The 20,395-nt window shown below is 39.3% G+C and overlaps 1 protein-coding gene across 12 annotated transcripts in view; it reads left to right on the forward strand.

The window, feature by feature from the left end:
• The window catches only part of CELF2 (CUGBP Elav-like family member 2), a 378,130-nt gene that overhangs the window by 223,591 nt on the left and 134,144 nt on the right, over positions 1–20,395 (forward strand). For 11 of the 12 annotated variants that reach the window (XM_069870320.1, XM_069870053.1, XM_069870151.1 and 8 more), the window contains one exon: positions 14,093–14,289. In XM_069870320.1, coding sequence (XP_069726421.1) covers positions 14,093–14,289 — 197 coding nt within the window. Of the gene's footprint in view, positions 1–13,811; positions 13,929–14,092; positions 14,290–20,395 lie in introns of those variants that run through there. The other variant, XM_069870977.1, reaches the window with a different exon arrangement.

Genomic DNA, 20,395 nt, shown 5'->3' on the forward strand with positions numbered 1-20,395 from the left:
ATACGAAAATAGTAGGCAAACATCTGGACCTACTAATAAAATTAGGTCTGCTGCTTAAAAAGCAGCCAGTGTTGTCTTGGGGCCTCAGAGGTGCTCCTGCAATGCAAATAGTAATAGTGGCTTTGGAAAGTACTTTACTTGCTGTATTGCATAATTTTCAAATACTGCTTTTAAAAAACAGATTAGAATTGCGTCAGGTTAAATGAAAGACTATATCATGAGAGGGTTTTGTTGTTTTGGGGTTTTTTAATAACATGATGGTTCAACATTTATATAGTGCTTTACTCTAGAGTGTTTCAGGTTGTGCTTCATTGGGATGGAAACATAGTGTACCAATTCAAAGGTGAGGGAGATAAGCAAAGCAAAGGAAAGAGATGTGTGAAATAGCGTGGCTGAGAAAGAGGTTTCTTTATTACAGAGTCCTCAGCTCTTCGCCATTAGAAACACTTCCCAGTTGTGTTCTTCTGTTGGATTCTGTCTTCTCTGAAGCGTGGTTATAGCAAGAAAACTGATGTGCCTTAAAATAATCTCTAAGTAATACCCGTCTCAATGAATTTGAAATTTCTCAAGTAAAGCTCCATGTTTGGTGTTCATAGCTGACCTGCTACCTAACTGGTCACTGTCTGTCATGAGTGATTACGTGGGCAGAAGGTACAGATATCCTGCCCTGCATTAAACCAAAGTGAGCACAACTCCGTACTTCTCCAGTGGTGGCAGTCAGAATGAAAATTCAGGCTTCACATTTCTTCTCCATATCTTTTGCTTACAGTGGCAAGCCCAGCAGGTTCAGCCTTCAAATCATTAAAATAAATGTTTGTATTACTAAAATCCCACATTTGATGCTTGGATTTCTCTCTGCTTCCTGTATCAAGCGAGACCTGTAATCTTCAAGGCTATATTCTCCCACTGCAAGCATCCAGGTTCCTCCACCTGCCCTGGGGCAAGTTTCTTCCCTTTTTTCCATCTGCTAAGCAAAGGTGCTGATGACCATATAGAGGGGGGTTATATGGGAAAACAGTTGGGAGAGGGCTAGAGATCATAGGGAACCACATGGTATTACTTATCCTCCAGCTTTCCAAAGACTTGTCATCACAAATACGAGTTTTCCACTTCCAGAGGGAGGAGGGAAAGAGAAAAAAGAAGGAAAGAAATTAACCCTGTGGTGTGATGACAGAGATTTCTATAAATCACACTGGGTTTCACACTGCTGCTGACAGCCAGCCAAACCTGAGCTGGCCAAGTTTCCACAGGTCGAATACATTACAGGGAGCATAAAAAAACATCCATAAGTGTTTTCACTACCTTTTCTATTGCATAAAGCTTTTGATATTAAGAGGCTTTGTACATCACAGGATGACCAAAGGGATGTGGATATCTACAACAAATAATAACCCACTAGGATAAACTTCCATCCAAAATGTACAATTAGGAACTTATCTTATCCTTTTAAATGTCTCCTGCTGTAAGTATTTACCGTGACCTTAAAAACTCAATTTTCTATAATTTTTCAAGAGATATTTTCCTGTTGATTTGGCCAACAAGATCCAAATGACAGTGCTGGGCTATTTCCCTAATGCAGCATTTGTGCAGAGCGTGCTGGAAACTCACAACTAGAAGCTGGAGTTCTGTTTGTGAAGTCAGAAGTGTCCCCATAAATGACTGCCATATGACTTGGGAGCACTTTTGTCGGGATTTTTCTTGGTTGGTTTATTAGGAAAACTCAACCCAGTTCTTGTGAGGGTTTTTTTGTTTCTTTGAGTGATGCTTCTTTTCTATTTCTGTGTAGTTCATTATTTTGTCGTGAATCTCAAAAGAACAGTGTGACCAATGGAGCAAAATAACTTATTTGTAGTATTAGGGTAAAAATAAGAAACTAAACAAAATCTTATACTATGATAATGATTTGTCTTAAAGGCTCAGATTTGTTGTTGACTGCTTGTGTGCCGCTACTACTTAGCCTTTTATATAGCTGCGCTCTCTTCACATGTAAAAGTATAACTGTCTGTAACCCAAAGTACAAAGGAAAATGAATCCTTTGAAGAGCTTAGAAGACACATTGCAACCGGATTTAAAGGTTTCAACAATTCAGAAATGGAGCCAGCATGACCTGTTTCACCCTGTGTAGAGTAACGCTTTCCATCTAGTATGCATGGTGTTCTTTTCATTAAAAATTGCTTAGCATTCTGGCTCCACAGACAGTTTCTCTTCCATAATCTACATATCACAGTTGCATGCATTGATAGTGGTACCTGGTTCTGCCACCATTTGATGCCTAGCAGCAGTGTGTAAGGCTTGCCTGGCTGAAGTTGAAGTCAGCCTCCAGCTCAACCTATTATTCTCTTTTCTGTGAAGCTGGTAGGAGTAATACCAGTAATACTTATTTGGGTTTGTTTTTTTTCCCCAAAAAGTCCCTAGACCAAGTTATCAGTATGTTGAAAGCCACTGGGGAAAATCACTTTCTAACTATCGACATTTTAGTAGCAATCTAATGAGGTGCTTAGATTTTTCTAGTATGTTATATTGAGGAGTAGTTAGAAAAGATTCAGAAAGGGGAAACTTTTGAATTTTCTTAAACTTCCCTGTAATACAACTTGAAAAAAAATAAAACCCAACAACTTATACTGATGTTGTTGATGTCCAACAATCAGATCAGAGCTGAGATCTGCTCTACAGAAAGATTGGGCACTTCTCCAACTCCCTTTTCTGCCCCTAAAAACCTGTCTGAACAAAGATGACTTCTCTCTGAGGAACTGAGAAGTATTTCCCAGAAAACATTCCTGCTTTCCATTACTAAATAGGTAGAATTTAGAAGAGGTATGAGGAACAGAGGTGTTCCATGTAGAGGAGGTGGGAAAGAACAAAAATCCTCTCCTCCTGTCCCCACGCCCCTGCTCTATTTTCCCTGTAAATGGCAAAGTCAGCTTGTCTTCTGCCCTGCATGCAGAGCTACAGTTTCATAAGTTTGCTCATCCCAGCAACATTTGAGAGCTTTCTCACAATTCCCATAGTTTTGTCTACCCACATACTTTACCCTCAAGCCTTGGGAGGGATAAAGATTTTCTTTGTTTACTTGTATGCTTAAGATTTTTTCCGTCATCTTCCATTAAACCAAGCCTAATCCTCATTTTTAGTTTCATCATTTTATCTCTAATGCTCGACTAATACCAGAACCCTGTTTTCCAGCACACTGTGCAGGAGGATTGACCTGAAAGAGTTACAAAGGTGTGAGGAGGGGCAGGCAAGGCATTAAAATTCCCAAGGCCAAATAGTGGAATGAGAAAAAATGGGAACAACTAGCACCTCTTGATTCTCCAGCCAGAGGCAATACCACCTAGTGGATAGGCACTGAATAACTTAGCGCATTTTATACACCTGCAAAAATTGCCCTGTAGTCCTCTGGGGTGGGGTTGCCCCACTCGTGCTCTACTTCTTCTGGCTCCTGATAGATTGCAAAATGAAACCACTGAAAAGTACTGGAATAGCTGAACTCCTTCCCTTTCCCTTGGCCAGTGGTGTAGGTCCATCCTGCCCAAATGAAGCACTTGATTCATTGAAATAAAGCACGATGATCTGTGTTTCCTCTGTGCTGGAGAAACCAGCTTTGCTATGCATCTGACCTCCAGCTGACTGAAACTTTTCCGTGTTTGGAAAGCCAAAAATTGGCTAACATCCTTCAAAGATGACTGGCAGCTTCTACATGATTTCTACAGGCTTGGTTAGCACAGAAGCAGGTCAAGACCACACCAGGCTGCAAGTCTGAAGCGTTCACGGTTATGACCTCAGCAGTATCACATTAAACCCATCATGTACCAAGATGTGGTGGACCAACCACCCTAATCTAAGCACGTACGATACCCGAGAGCTCTAATAGTGTGTGCTGTGTTTGTGTATACGCTATTAGTGTTTCCACTGAGGTCTGCATCTTTCTAACAGCTCACTGCAGCTGTATTTGCGCATTATAAAATAGCATGCTTTAAAATGCCTTGTGAAGCAGATCCTTCCAGCCTTGCGTTGTAAGGAAACAAGAGTCACACCATGCAAAAGTGTGTCTGCGTGTGTCAGCAAAGTGCTTTTTCAGCATGATAGCTGAGTCTAAAAATTTCAAAAGGAATCAAGCAATTAAATTTTGAACCCACATCTCTTCTGATGTTAGGAATTCATCCTTTTACATAGATGCAGTGTTTCCTTGTGTGTTGCATATCTTCTATATACATAAATTCATTTTAATTTTAATTTTTTAATATTGTCTTTCCCTGTTGTTGGGATTTTTTTTTTCTTTTCTGGACAGGTTATACATATGCTAATAGAAATATGCCTATTATTTGAAGCATAGTTCTGCTTGTCAATGAAGCTTCATTAACACCGTTATCACTGCCTGACATTTATCTTATAATTTTCCAGAGTTGGCTGTTACATCTCCATGGAAACCCAAATTGCAATTGAAACAAGTGAGATAATAAAGGCATCCGTAGAGGATTGACAGTATTCAAGCCCGCAGTGTTTGCAGGCTACATTTGTTTATAGTTCCTTAGATAAATCCATTGCAGTGGAGATTTTTATTACCTGTGTCCTATCTTTCTGTGGCTGCTGCTTATTGCAAGGTTTAGAACAAGACTTTTTTTTTATTTTGCTTTTTAATTAGAGCAATAAATTTTATTGGACTCAACAAGGGAGGCATTGAAGATGTAAATTCTAGTGTGATTTTTCTGGGATGAAATATGAAGTTTTTCATATGTGATTCTGGCACTATATAGACTGGTACATTCTTAGGTTGGTTTAAGAGTTTGTTTGAAGCAGCCAAAACTACGATCGTAGACTCTTTGGATTTATTGACTCTTTCAGTATGCAAGAAGGATCTTTTTTTTTTCCCCTATACCTAAGGACTCGAGCTCTCTAAGTTCATGACTCTAAATCAATTTAGATGATGCCTCAAAGCATAGAGTCATGAAACTGGAGTGGGTCCAGAGTGAATTAATCTGAAATTAATTTGATTTTGAAAGGCTCCATCTGGCTCTGTTTGGAAAAGGCATTTAGACAGATATATAAACAAATGATCATCTGTATTCTATATGCCAGATGTGGTGTCAAAAAAATGAAGAAAAAATCAGCTGAGAGGGATTTTGCTGTAACAATGCTCAACTTGTTAAAATTTGAATTGCATCACACTTTCAACAATAATCTTTTCTTATATTCAGATTTGTAAAATGGGGTAGCATGGGTGAGCTTGGTAGGAAATTTTGTTTTAAGTAAGAAAATTGAATGTCACAGCTTGCTTTAATTGTTTCTTTGAGATCTTACATAAATAAGCACAGCTAACCAAAATTGGCTGTGCCCTTAATACGAGCAGTACTGTGATCTTCCATTCCCATTTTAAGGAAGCTATTTAGGTAAAGCAGCCATATCAGGCCGTATTGGCCTCCCTCTCTTTGGACATATGCTTTTGGGTCCTATGAAAATAGCTGCCTGCACTTTGTGGAGCTTGGCTAGAAGTGGGTCCAAGCATGTGTACACACATGGGTGCCAGTCTTGAAATCCATTGGACTGTAAATTACTTCTTGCAATAATCTATTGACTTTTACATACAGTCCATCTCTGTGTTTCAAAACAAATGTTTGAAAGACACCTTTCTCATGCCCTCCAGCCCCAGCTCCAGAATGCAGTTTCCCATGAACTAACCAAGTACTTGCAAGCTGCAGAAGAGCTTGTAGATGACGCCCAACCTGGATGTAAAACTTGCTGAAATAGTCACATCATTAATTATCAAGTTAAAAAATGCTATTAAAGCCTTCATTACTGCCTTGAAGTTTTTTGGGGGGGCAAAGGCAAAAGGGAATTGAGTAAAACTTTGTAAATTTGGAGCAATAACTGTTTGGAATGTGGAGAGAGGGACAGAGGTTGTTGACAAGAAAACAGATGGTCCTATGTGTCCTGAATTTTAAAAGCCTAGTACTATTCTAATTCGGTTGTTGACATGTCACAAATATATAAGCATTTGGGTGTAATCAATTTCTTTTTTTTTTTTTTGTAATGCCGATAAATGTTTCCTGCCACACAAAAAGAAATATGCTTCACTGCAAATATGTGTAATCAGTAAAGCAAGGCATTAATAATCCACACCATTAATACTGAGCAGTCAGCTACTTCAGACTCAACTTCATATAAAAAATTATGTCAATTGGTACTCCAAAACTATAATATAATTGTGTAAGTGCATGAGCCCTCTCTCATGTTACTGTCCGGATTACAGTAATGTGGAGAGGGCCCCTTTGCAATCTGAGACCCTTTTAGACATAGCTCAGATATTTATGTGAAAGGACAGCCTCTGCCCCAAAGAGATTGCAATGGGACGAGTTGGTGAGGAGCACAATAGGAAAGGTAAGTTGCAGGCATTGCTGGTGAGCATCATAGTTGTGGTGACCTGCCAGTGTTCTCCTCCTGCCATAACAGAGGTCAGTTTAGAGACAGAGAAGTTATGAATTTTAAGCCTTTGTTAATGCTTAAGCTCTCCAGGTCAACACCAGATGTGCGGATGCCCATCGAAGAGTTGGCCAACAGAAAACAGATATTTAAAAATCATGAATTAGGTATTTATCAGTCATGTCTTAACTCTTCTGGTACTTTTCTCCTGCTGTGTAGAGGTAGAAATGCATCTACTTTACAGGTGATGGAGGCAGACCCAAGCTTTTTTGAGGGTTTAATGTACAAAACAAATTCTACCCAGGAATACAGCAAAAATTACTTCTCGGGTGGTTGCTTATGCTGAGCTTTGTGCTGCAGAACATTATTGCTTGAAGGACTTCATCTAGTATTGAACTAATTAGTACCTAAAGCCCACAGGAGAGCCTGGAAGAAAAAGGCCAGGGGCTATTACACAGCCTTGCAGTGTAGATTTCCAAACACATATTCTAGTGATTCTTATTATGTAAACTTCAAAATTTGTGATCCTCATCTGAGGGACAGACCCAAGAAAGTAGGGGTTTGTTGGGGTGGGTTTAGCTTTCTTCAGCCATTAAAGGACAGCTGTCTGTCAGTGGCTGTTGAGCTTCACTAGTTTCAGTTTAGTAAATTCTATGGACCAGTGTAAGCAAATCCCTAAAGATACCAAAAATAGACCATTATAAGTTTTATTAGCATAAGCAAAAAGATGCTACCCAGTTCAGACCTGTACAGATGGTGTGTTTAATTGTTTGCTTCCACTATTGGATGAACTAGCAATGATATTTTAATTAGTTTCCAAAATAGATTGCTTTAAAAAAAAACTAACCTCCTCTTCTCCGTTTGCTGTCACTTCTGTACTCATTCATTCACTTGTTTACATATATATTCTTGTGTGTGTATAAACTAAATATAAAATATGTATTTAACTTCCATGAGTTCTCTACTTCCATCTGTATACAGCACATACATGTCATTAAGCACTACTGCATGTTCTGAAAAATAATTTCCTTGATAAGAAATAGCTCCATACACAGGATTAAGAATTTAGACAGTATGACACTATGACATTAAATATTTTTTTAAAAGATGTATTTGAATTTAAGGTATTTTTGAAGATGCCATGTAGCATATATACAAAGATTTTGCAAACTTACAGTTGTAGGAAGCATTACTAAAGCAGAACATTAAAAGAACACTGTTTGGTAGTTTTAAACATTGTACAAAGGATTTAGGTTGAATCCCCAGCCTATAATCAAACAGGTTTGGAATGGGGGCTGTACAGCAACACATTGCCTGAGCACTTGAAGAGCCACTAGCCTATAGAGGTGAATGTTTCACAGTCAGCTTGAGGGAGGTTGCAGCCAGGTAGGGACATACCCTCTTCCATTTGCTGAGTGGCTGATTTTAGAAAGTCAAGAAACCTTAACACAAAGGAGAACATGTGCTATGACATGTACTGTGAGCTGAAAAGGTAATTGCATTTTAATATATTATGATTTCCTTTTGTATCCTTGATTTCTTCCTGTGATGCTAATGAGAAATCTGCATCCGTACTCCTAAAGAATAATGCATTTGGTCTGAGGTATGCTCGACCCTCTTCTGAGGCTTCTCTGGTCTGTATATTGTTCAATATTTTTCCCAATTCATATTGCTTTTAGTATCACACATACTGCCCTACAAGTCTGCAAGATAACTTCTTTTTGCTGTTCCTGCTTTCAGACAAAATTTATTTCCTGCAAAAACATTTTTCAAGGTAGGAAAGGTGTTTTCCCCAGATTTTCAAATCTGTTTTCTCCTGTGACAGGGTGATACCTCCTAACCTTACCTAAAATTTGCATTTAAGTCATTAAAGTGATCGCATGTACTAAATTAGGAATTAATCAGAAAACAAGTATCCCCTGTAATAGCAATAGTTTGCCACGGTTTGCATGATGTAATATATGGAAAGAGTTAGCAAAGCTGAGCTACAGCTAATCGCTGACTCTTGCAAAAAAAATGACTGTGAATTTTAAATTATCAGGGCGCTAAAAGGACTTCAATGTCTTAGGCAATATTATGCTTTTACAGATAATTTCTGCTGAATGTGGAAGCAACAAGAGAAAAAAATCCTTGCATTTAACATTCAGTGCTTACACAAGCACTTGAGTATGATTAGCCACTGAGAAGAATAAAATCCAAGCATTGGATGTCAGGTATTAAAAGCCACCAGAATTGTTCGTGTAGTTACTGTGCATGCATGAGTGCAAGTGCGGTTGCTCTCTGCTGGGTGTATGAAGAATTGCTCAGGTCTTTGTTACAGGCTTTATGGGTCTGTAAGATGGACTAATAGAGAACGTTTGGAGACCTCAGGGTTTCAGTATCCTTTCTGCAATTACAGTTGGCCTTCAAGTGTAACAGAATGGCAGCTTTGCAAGTCTTATAGCTGCTCAGTTGTCAGCTCTGCCAATGGATTCAGAGAAAATTATTGTGTAGACATTACTGTATGCATAGGACCAAACATCCTGCTGAATGCTGCTTTGTTCCATGGGCATGATGTCAGGTTCATTTAGCAACTGATGTTATGGATGTATGTTACATAATAATAACTGTTAGTATTATTAGCTTTTAATAGTTCTGACAAAAACTATACAAGACGTTACAGCAGGAGCAGTTAATGATTTTTGAAACATCATCATTGTTTTTGAGCAACTGCTCTGTGAAAATGCTGATGTACCAGAAAGCTTTAGAAGATGACTTCTCTTTTTCTCCTCAAAATACATTTACAGCTTAAAAATATAGAGCAGCTTCTATTTTTTTTTTTATTTGTCATAGGTTCTGGCCTGCATTTTGATGGCCAAAATCTGATTTACTGAATTGCATTCTGTGTCTATACATTTCAACCCCCTGCAGTTTCCAGTTGGGTGTGGTATTGTTCTACCCTTCCTGGCTGAAACCATTGTGCAGTAATGCTCCAAGTCATTAAACAGCTGCCGTCTGTCACCTTCCAATGAAGTCATCCCTCTCTAAACAATGAGTTTATAAAGCCCTTTTGGGTCCTTCCAGATAAAATTTCCTTGTAAACCAGCAATTATGATCTCTCAAGTAAGATAAGGTGATGATTGTTTGAATCTCTTGACAACAGTTGGAGTCCTTCAAACGGGAGATGGTGCTTTTGTCAGCTTGTGTGATATCCTGTCAGTGACTCTGCAACTCAGATGTAACTATTTATTGCTGTGAAACCCTGATGTCTGTAAATGCCTCTGTATTGGGGTGGACTTAGTAGTCTTTACACTTGCAACCCATTCATTATCATGTATCTTGTTATGTTGGCTCTTAGAGGGAGTTTTCCATTCTTCTGCAGATGTACTTTTTAGTCTTACACCATAGAATGTGAAAAGGGCAAAACTCCAACACAATTATAAAACCATTGAAATAAGGTGAGGGTTGAGACATGAATTAGCCAAAAATGGACAGTGAGACGGGTTCTGGGCAGGTTTAAAAAGACATTTAAAAAACAGTTCTCAGGTAAACCTGTTTGGTCCCCATTAGCAACTGGTTTTCAGCACCTGGCTCAACACCTAGTTCATTAATGGAAATGAACATGGATTCATGCCAAAGCCCTTAACAGTGGTGAATTTAATACGGTCTCTTTTGATCCATACTTTGTTTCTGAAGTCTGCTTCTCTCTCCTTAGCAATCAGTCTGTATTTAGCAGTCTTGATGTAATTACAGATATGAATGGAAGAGGAAGAGAAGGCATCTACTAGGTTTTTCCAGTGTTCCTGCTTAAGCAGCAATGATATTAAAACAATCTCTAGCTCCTCAAAGAGTGGCCCTGTCAACTTGCTGAAATGATGGAATGGTAGTTAGGTTATTAGAAGGAAAATTGGCACAAATTGAGAGAGAGGAAGCTCTGGCAGCAGCCACAAGAAGCCAGCGACTCAGTGGCTTAATCTCTGCCCTCAAGCTGCTCTCTGAGATATAGATGACACCTTGTCAGTGAAGATGATGTGCTGGGTCACCCCTGAGTCCAATGGGCTAAATTGGCCATGGAGGGAAGGATTGCTACAGTGTAAAGACAGCAAGCCACATAATCTAATTTTTCCTTTTTTTATAATATATGTCATCATTTGGGTACTGACAGTAATTGTCAAGGGATCCCATTCTCATTAGTGTCTCGGAGACACAGCTATTTCTGTATACTCATGCTTTCAAGAAATAGTCCTAAGCTTTCACGAGGACTGCTTTGCTTTCTCTTGGAAAGTTTTGTGTGTGCTTCCTCTTTGCCTTGTTATTTCTTGGGTACAGCAGGAGGGGAAGTTGGGGGAAGGAAGGAGCTGGTTGCTCTGAAAATTGTGATGGCAAAGAGGAGTAACAAAAAGCCCTGCAGCTGTTGGCATCTAAGAGGTTTTAGAGCAGACCAGTAATGTCCTTTGGGTGAAGATGAAGGCTGAGAGAGGATAAAGGAATTTATCTTTTGCAGAGATTATTTGTGAGGCATCAAGAATATTTGGCTAGGTTTTGTATTGACCCAACAAGCTGTGAGGCAACTGAGCCATCAGGCAGATGTGCTGTGTAATTGTGTTTCCTCAGTGGAACCTTCAAGTACATTGTAGGGATTGGATCCACGAAATCTATAAAATTGGGGTTTTTTTTCCATTGTTATCTTTCTGTTGTTTTATTTGTTTGTTCAGTTTGTCTGCATTGGCTGTAGTCCTACTGCTGCTGCTGAAGCTCGGTGAAGATGTTACTGCAAGTGCCATTGCTGCAAGAATGCTCCTCAAAACCACAACAGTGGTGAGAACCCTCCTCCAAGATGCTTGAGAGCCTTTGTTTCCACTGAAGTCAATGCAAACGCAAATTAGAAAGGAGCCCAGCAGCGCTTGTAGATATTAGCATCCTCTCTGTAATCTGAACTTGTCTATCAACCCCCAACATGGTGGCTGCTCAAGAAATCCCTACCTTGTGGTAGAAAAGGAATATTAAAAAAGTCTAAGTTATGCTTGTATTTTTTTCCCAAATCTGCAGGAGTCAGTGGATTTGCAGAGCTGTCAGGGTATGGTAGAATGTAGTCTGGAGAATTTTTAATGACTTACCTAAATTAATTCAGGCAGCAAGTGACAAAACCTGCCTCCTGTAGCTTTGCATCACAGCATATGGTGGCCTACACCTGGAGTCAGAATCTGTAACCATCTTTATCCAATAAAGCATTTAAGGAAATATGATGGATGTAATTCAACTGAAATTCCACTAAACTAAAGAAATAGCTTGAGCATTTGGCGGAATTAGAAGAGATCTTGGACTGTGCCTGAACCTTTAGCTCAAAGCAGGAACTTGATACTATTTGGCTTGTTAACCTAAGAAAACAGTGAAAAGTGTTAGATTTTGTGGTTTCCTAAAAACTGGCTTCTTAGCAATGGAAATTGTGGTGCTCTCGGTGGTAACAGTGGTTTGAGTAAAGAAAGGAATAAACTTGTTATTCTTTATTAAATATGAACTTTGCTGTAATTTTGCGCTAAGGTAGCAGTTGTGTATGGATTTCTTAAAGAAGGGATCCAACAGAGAGAATAGATGAAGAGCATAATTTAGAAATGCACTCAATTCATTTTTTTTAGTTTAAACAGCATAGAGAATAAATGAAGCAGATTTCTGAAAGAAAATAGTCAACTGAATCCAGAGCAAAGCTAAGGGCTGCAGAGTTAGACTTCTACCTTTTCTTATCTTTGCAGGTCCAAAATAATGTCTGAGTATTTTCCTTAGTTACTTTAAGCTCAGGGTTAGGGATTTTTCCACCTTCCTGCTGAGGAGGTTATTTAACAGATTGGGTTTTGCGGAAAGGAATAGTAATTGGAAAGAAATAGCAGAGTGGTTTTCTAGGCGTATGTGTCATATATGTGCCTCCTGCTCCATGAGAGTGTTGAAAGTTGTTCCCATGGAGTATCAGTCAAGTGAGTCAGTCAGAGTTTTTCTGTTTCTTGGAGATTCGGGGGGAGTGGTTCTTTGGTTGGTTTGGTTTGACGTCAGTGTTGTGTATGGGAAAATGCAATTTCTAAGGCCTAGAGAAGTCATCATTTTTCTACGTGTGCTTGTGACTTGTTGAGCATCTTCACAAAAAAGAGCATGTGTAAGACAAAAGAGGGTATTTGTGCCATAATACAAAAATTTTGGACCAAATCTTTCAGTTGCTTACTCAGGCAAGATTGCCACTGGAATCAATAGGAATTTTGCCTAGTAAATGAGCATGATGAATCCCGTTGTCTGCTGTTCTATGTTGAAGATACATCATAAGTGACAATCAAAATTCTTGTTAGTTAAAAATGTGCCTTTAATATAACTTTCTCTTTCCTACAGTAAGGAGGGAAAGTGCTAAAGTTAATATGGGCATATTAATGTGTTCCAGTAAATTGTTCTTTCAAGGATATGAAGCACAGAAGACTAAATAATTTGTCTTTGCACAAGTTCTAGCTGCAAGACAGGAAGATTATGCAGGGTGGTTGTTCTCTTGCCATTCATAGGAATTTTTTTTGTGTGTAAAATATTATTTTGGTCTGGTAGTGCAGATTTTGAGCTCTTCTAAGTCCTTCTGTAGTCATTCTCTCCTGAACAATCATCAAATGGAGAAATGGTAATTAAATCCAAGTTGTTTGGAAGTGGCAGGTGGCTCTGAAATGCCTGAATTCAGCTATGATTGGCTTTTGACACTGCCAAACACAGACCATTTCCCCCCTTCCCCCAGTGGAAAGATGGGGGAAATGCTCTAAAAGTCACGTCTCATTAATGTCCTTTCTTGAAACTGAAGGTTCCAAAAATTATCATCACCTATGGAATCTCTAGCCAAGTAATTAATTGAAATTTTTGTCCTGAATTAACAATAATGGTGGGGCAGGGGCAAAAGGGTGTAATTTTACTATTGTTCAGTATTTTTAATTATTTGTTTTCCTTATAAGAGTACAATTTTTCCTCATCCATGATATGTCATTTGTCTCTGAGAGCAGGTTAATATTTATTACTAAGGTTTTTGGTTTGTTTTTTTTTTATGCCACGGTGCAATAAACATTGTGCTTTAAACTGGAGCTCTTCAGGCTGCTTTTCCTTTTTAAAGAGTGTAGGCAACTAATCGGGAGCAACCAGCCACATAGCTGGAGTGTTTTCCATTCTAGGCAATATCATACTAATTTGATGCACACATGGATGCTTCACACAATCTGCAAATTCATCGCTGGCATCTTGCATTAGTCATCTGACAGATTGCCAAGTGTTTCATATTCCTTTCATGTGACTTTATTACAAAACACACACACACACACGCACTGCCTTGTTTCTGCCAATAGCCAGTTTAGTGAGAATTCACTGCAGTTCTGTTTACAACAGCCATGAAGAGAAATCTACACTTATTTGCAACTATCCTCTATTTTAAAATGCAAAAGTCCCTGTTTGCTCTGTGTCGCTGTCTTCTTATATAATGATATTAAGCAGCAGCCTGTAGAGAAAACCAGACTCAATGAAGAAATGTAATTGCATTCGTTTTTGTTCATAATTCTTATGCTATTAATTAAATACTGATTTTTTTTTCTGCTTTGTGCCAATTGACATCATCTTTTGCATCTTGTGCAGAGGAAAACTGCATAGTCTCCTAACTTGACTTCTCTTTTTAATCTCCTTTTTTACTTTCTAGTAACGGCACAGCTAACAAGATGAATGGAGCTTTGGATCATTCAGACCAACCAGACCCAGATGCCATTAAGATGTTTGTTGGACAGATTCCCCGTTCATGGTCGGAAAAAGAGTTAAAAGAACTTTTTGAGCCTTATGGAGCTGTCTACCAGATTAATGTTCTCCGAGACAGAAGTCAGAACCCTCCCCAAAGTAAAGGTACAGTAGTTGTGCTCTCTTTGCTTTCAGTTTGGTGGTTTTTTTTCTATGATCTTGCTTGCCTTCAGGATTTCCAGAGAGGTTTGTATCTGGGCTGTCTGTTTTGAAGCATATCGTGTTGAGCTATGCAGCAGTCCTAAGAGGAGAGGACTCCTGAATACCCATCGATTACTGTCTTCCTCCTCTTCTTAAATTGCAGTTTAAATGTCTGTTATCTGGAAGCGTGAGTTCCAGCTGTGCAAAAAATAACAAAAGATTGCTGTCCTTGTTTAAATTATTATTGCAAAGAAACAAGGAAACCTGAGTGGTCACTTTCCCAGGATTAGCTCATGAAAAATATAATTTTCTACTTCTTTTCGTTTCCTCTCTTTGTACCCTGGGTGGGAATAATTTTAAGGATTCAAAAAAGGAGAAACTATAGCACTGGGCTCTCACTACATCACTGCTTTAGAGGCAATAAAAATTAAAAAATAGAGTCGCCCTGCCCTTTTTCCAAAATCTGATTTCTTTTCTGCAGTCATGTTGAAGGACTGGTTTTTGGCACTGGTATTTTTCTAAAAGAAAGGGATGGTTTTCCTTCCTGCATACACATAAAAAGCATTTGTCTGTGTATTGCTTTCTTTCACTGTGTATTTATGAATATTTAGACACATGAGAATTCTGTGTGTTATAGCTGTGTAAGTATAACATGTGGTTACATGTAGATTGAAAGTGAATATTTTGTTTCACAGAGTATCTTTTTCTCCCTAAAGAGCTGTATACATTCATTTACACTTCAGGTTTGGTACATGAAAGTGTTGTTACAAATAATTAGTGCAGCTCAGAGGCATAACTAGATATGCATGTGTGCCCGGCTGTAAGGTTACTAGATAGTTATTCATTCTTACTGCACTCCTGCCACTGCTTCTAAAAACCTTGAAAGTGCACATGCTATGGAAAATACCATAAAATTATTTTGTGGGCTAGCGGCTAACCAACAGCGCAAAACAGCACTCCCTTGAGATTTCCAGTTCAGTGAGAGGTGACTGCTATTGTGTGAGGCGCACAGCACAACTTCAGGTGCTCCTGAGCTGTTGTGCAAAGCACTACCAAGGCTTAGAATTTCCTTCTTGCCCTGGTGTGGGGCAGAGGATCCTCTCAGTGACCTCTTCTTTGCTGCCCTGATTTAAGCAGTCTTGTTCTTTGGCTGATATTACTTTATTTTGGGTTGCTTGTATATACCACTTCTGGTTAAAAGTCTTAGTGCATTGGTGTCACGCCAATGTCAGGGTGGAAGTTCGTCTTATACCTTGCTGCTAATCAAGTCCACGTACTGGGTTGCTCTTTCCATTCATAAGAAGAAGGTATATTTGATTGCAATGTTTCAGTGCAGTTCTGCTTGCAGCTCCCTCCATTCCTCAGGACTGATGTATTGTAGCATGTAGACCCCTGCTAGGTTAGCACAGCCCTCACCAAGTGTCTTTTTCTTGTAATGCTGGATAGAAGGCAGCATTAAGAGGTCAAGCAACTGGATTTTCTGCAGGACAGGCTGCTATGGATGAGCAAACTCCTACTTAGTTTAAACCACTAAAATGCTGAACTTTGAGACTTGTCCATTTAGAAGGAGCCGATTCCTGGGCCACAGAAATGCCTTCCCACTAAGCAGTAAATGAAGTGAGAATGATATTGTGGTTAGACACAAGAAAGCCATTGATTCCCGTTTCTGTAGTGTTTTCCATTATATTGTACCTGTCTGTCGGGCAGCTGGAAGGCATAAGGATTAACCACAGGTCATGCAAATCATTGTAGACTAATTATGAAGGCTTGTAGTCCCTGTATTCAATATGTTGGCTGGTTGTTTGGTTTTGGTTTTTTTTTTTTGCTTAGACTCCTCTCAGCCATGCAGAGATGATGCTTTTATGCTACTTCAGGCATTATATGTTTTAATGAGTAAATGAAATTAATCCTCAAGAATGACAGAATAACCTTCAGACTTCTATTTCCCTGACACAGCAACAAGCTTCTCTGGTGCTCAGCTTTTCCCTTGGAAGCTTTGGAGGAGTATATCTCCATGCTGGCTCTATCATTCCTTCTGACTGACTCTGCCAGCAAGGTTGCTAGATATAGAAACCTCTTGAGTTTCTTGTGGATATCTCTTGACTAGGAATGATCTTAATTTTCTTAATCCAGTGGCACAAAGGATTCTATCTGAGAGATTGTTAAGAATGCTAGAAACAAACAAACAAAAAAATTGCCCTGAAAAAATGCCTGATAGTCTTGTTGTTATCGCACTGCATGAGAAATGCTTCACCTATGCTGTCTAATTGGCATTTAATAGCAAAGCTGGGTTTTGACTTTTTGTACAGAGGTGTGGTTGAATTCTGTGCTCTCCTTCTGTGTAAACACCCACATGAAATAACCATTTTTATTTTATTTGAGTTGGATGTATTGTGGTAATGCCAGGAATTTTCCTGCTCTCTGCCTCTCTGCATCACATCCAGTTTTGCAGAAGAGCTCATAAAGGGGACCTTGCGTTTGGGTGATGCTGGAGAAAGTCCATCTTCCATTTCATTTCATTTCATTTCATGGTCATGCAGAAAATTCACAGGCTGGTATAACCCAGAAAAGTTCTCTGCATATTCTGCAAGCCATGAATTGCAACAACAGAAATGCAAGTTAGCGTTACTACACCTTGTGGGGGGAGGGGAGGAGAAGACAGTTTGGTTTTCTTCTTTGAAGAAAGTCATTTTTATTTTTGAAATATTTCTCTTTTACCAGACAAGGGCTGTGTATTTCTGTTAGCTTGGCCAAAGGGGCTTCTCCAATTTGGACAGAATTTTTCTCTGATGAGCTGTTTATGAAGCTGCAATCTGAGTCTCCCGATTCTGTCAAAAATAACCATAGGCTGCTTCTCTCTCCTGCTGTTATTAAGACTGTCTTTCATACCCTCCAACGACAGACGGCCTAGTTCATGTCTTTCCTCCGTTTTTTGTACTGCTGGTGTGCTCTGCAAAGCTGAAACTAGAGGAAGAGGAGAAAGACCGGTAGAAAGCCAAGTTTTACTCACTTTCAAAAACTAGAGGAAAACTATCTTACTTCCACAGATATATTGCTGCTGGTGCAAATGCTGAAGCTCAGTTTGTTAATAGGGAACCACAGGAATGGCTGCATTTTGATGGGTGATGATTGGAATATCCTCCATGGGAGGGGAACTCCTCATGCTTTCCAAAGTTTGCAGTTTTGTGGTTCTTTTTGAATGTGTGAAAGAGCTCAACTAAATAATTTGCTTTTGTGTTTATCCCCTCTTGTTTTGTAAGGCTTTTTCCTCTTTCTGCAAAAAGAAAAATCCAGGGGATTAGGTAAACTAAATAAAAAAATAAAAAAAAAAAAAGGTGGGGGCAGGAAATCCTGTAAAACTGAAATAAATGACACTTTCAGCTTCTGTGGGCTAAGGGGATTCAAAAAGTCTAGGCAGATCAGCCCTCTCTGTTCCAAATCCAGCTTGCTCCCTTTATGTAATTCTTTCTGGGTGGATAGATGACTTTTTTTCAGGGTAGTTGTTAAAAAGAACTTCTGTAACACCTCAGATACACCAAGCTCTGTGTGAAGGCAGTATACGCTGCCACTGAGATCTCTTCTTCCCCACTGTTCTCCTAAGCCAGAAAGATCTCCTTGGCTGCTCTTGTTTTGGAGTCCAAATGCTGAAGCAAGTAGATGGCACAGGGCTACTTTCGCCTTTTGAAATGCAGCAGAAGAGTCCACCATGTCCTTTCAGAACCTTGCCCCTGTTTCAATATCTGTTAATTCTTGTAGGGATCAACATCCCCTAACGAGCTCTGTGAGCTCAAACCTGCTTGTGCTACTGTAGGAATCGCGTTGGGAAAAGCAGGGGCGAAGCACCCATGTAACAACTAACTCCATGCTTCCTTGTAGCATTTTACAGACCTTTTATCAGATTAGAGGGAGGCTGCTGAGTGAACAAAGATGTGCTGTAGTTAAAGGCCAGTGTTTATTATTATCCTATTTAACATGATAATTTAAGTCTACCGGGAAGCAAGCAGAGGAATCTGATAATGAGGCATTCATCTGCTGCATACAGGAGAGATGGGACGGGCAAAGCAGAAGTTATCTGGCTTGTTTGGGTACTAATTCAGCTACAGTTTAGCCCTTTAAAAATACTCTTGTGCGGGCAGAAGAAACAGTTCCTCCCTTGCAGTAGCTTAATGCTCACGGTGCCCCATTTTCTGCACAATGGGACAAGAAAAAGGAACTTCAGCAGTGCTGCACAGGCGCAGAGCTGGGGCACTCTGCTTGCCACACCAAGCTATCCTGACTGTCCTAATCAGCAGTGAAGGTGTAAACCAACTGTTCCTTGCCTGCCCTCACGCCACCACTCAGCCAATTACATGCTCCTATTCCTTGAAGCAATTTCAGTTGGTTGTGTTTTGCAAAACTATTTCAGATGCTTTATTAAAGCTTCCTTCGGCCAGCACTCTAAGAGTTGGGGTTTCTCTACACATTTTGAGTTATTTTGTGTTCTGAATGCTCTCACACGAACTTTGTTTAGCTTTTGAGATCCGATAAGTTGCGTCATGAGCCCATATGCTGCTGAAACTGCAGGACTTGGGACCACAGGCATTGCATGTACGTTTTAGACTAAATTTTAGTGATCGCAGCTGAGAGACCTTCTGTAATAATCACAGATTGAAATCTCTCATGCACTGGAAGAAGAAGTACCTTGCATATATATATATTTTTTTTTACTGGGAGCTTTGTCTACTATATGAAGTTTCACATAACAAAGACAGTCAAAAGCCAAATGTTTCTATTAGGTACACATACAGGGGGAGAGAGAGCAAATGATAAAGATGAGTTTTCAACTTTCACTTTCTGACTTCAGGATGTTTAAATTTAAACCTTAAGGACCTTAATTCTATAATTTTATATGGCTTATAAGTAGCATTATAAAATATATTATAGATGTGAGCTGATTTTTATACAAGGTAATTCTTATTCAACAAATCTGCTGGAGTTTTTCACTAGGTTTCTCTGAAAGTGGACAGGTGTGAAATTGTGTATATAATCAAGCTGGATTTCCCAGGGGCATTTCACAGAGTGTCACACAGGAGACTAATACGTACGGTTGCTGGTGAAGCAGAGAAGGGCCCGTTTTCAAATGGAGAAAGGAGCTGGTTAGATGATCGAGGGCAGATTAGAATGGGGAAAGGTTACGGGCCAGGGGAGGAGAGCAGATGATGATTGGAGAGCAACAGGAACTGTTATTGGAGATCGATACTTTTTCACTCTCTATGTAAATGGCTTTGACAGAATGAACCACAAACTTGTTATCCAACTTTTTGGATCATGCAGAAGGGAATGGATAGGGGCAAAACCACTTGATAACCTGGAGAAAACAATCCAATACAAAGAGATTCAGCTGGGTAAAACGAACTGTAAGCAAGAAGAGTAAATTTGAGTTTTGAGTGAACTCTTACGTTGAATGAGTATATTTTTCAAAGATTCAGAGCAGGAGAAGATTTGAAGACTACACATATCATAAAAGGACTGACACGATGTTTTGTATCCATGTGGTCAAAAAGGCACAGAAAATGCGAAGCTGTATAAATGGAAGCATTGAACATAGCTTTCAAGGAAATACTGTGCCACTTAAAGAAGGATTTTTTGATGATGTTTAAACTACAGTTGCCAATATTTAGTACTATTCTATGGAAAAGGGCAGAGGTACAGAGAAAAGCAGCATGATTTTATACAAAGTCAGGAAGGGTTAAGCTATGGTAAGAGGTCTAAGAAGGTTAACTTGTAAAGGGCTTCAAGCATTGACTTACAAGAAAGCTAAAAGTGGAAAAAGCTGAGAAAGAATAGAGGACTGTACCTTGGTTTGGAAAGAAAAAGTTATAAGGGGATATGATTGAAGTTTCTGTAGTATATTGAAGTGCATACTGAGGCAGGAATAGATAAGCTCTTTCAATTAATATTAAACACAGGGACTGCACAGTATAGACTTAAGACTGAGAAACAGGCCAGCAGAAAAAAAAACCCAACTTCTGAAGTCAAACTTTTTTCCTCCACATGCAGAGTAAAGAATGGTCTTCCAGAAGCAGCAGTA

This window comes from Phaenicophaeus curvirostris, chromosome 1, assembly GCF_032191515.1.
Source record: "Phaenicophaeus curvirostris isolate KB17595 chromosome 1, BPBGC_Pcur_1.0, whole genome shotgun sequence".
Taxonomy (NCBI): Eukaryota; Metazoa; Chordata; class Aves; order Cuculiformes; family Cuculidae; genus Phaenicophaeus; species Phaenicophaeus curvirostris.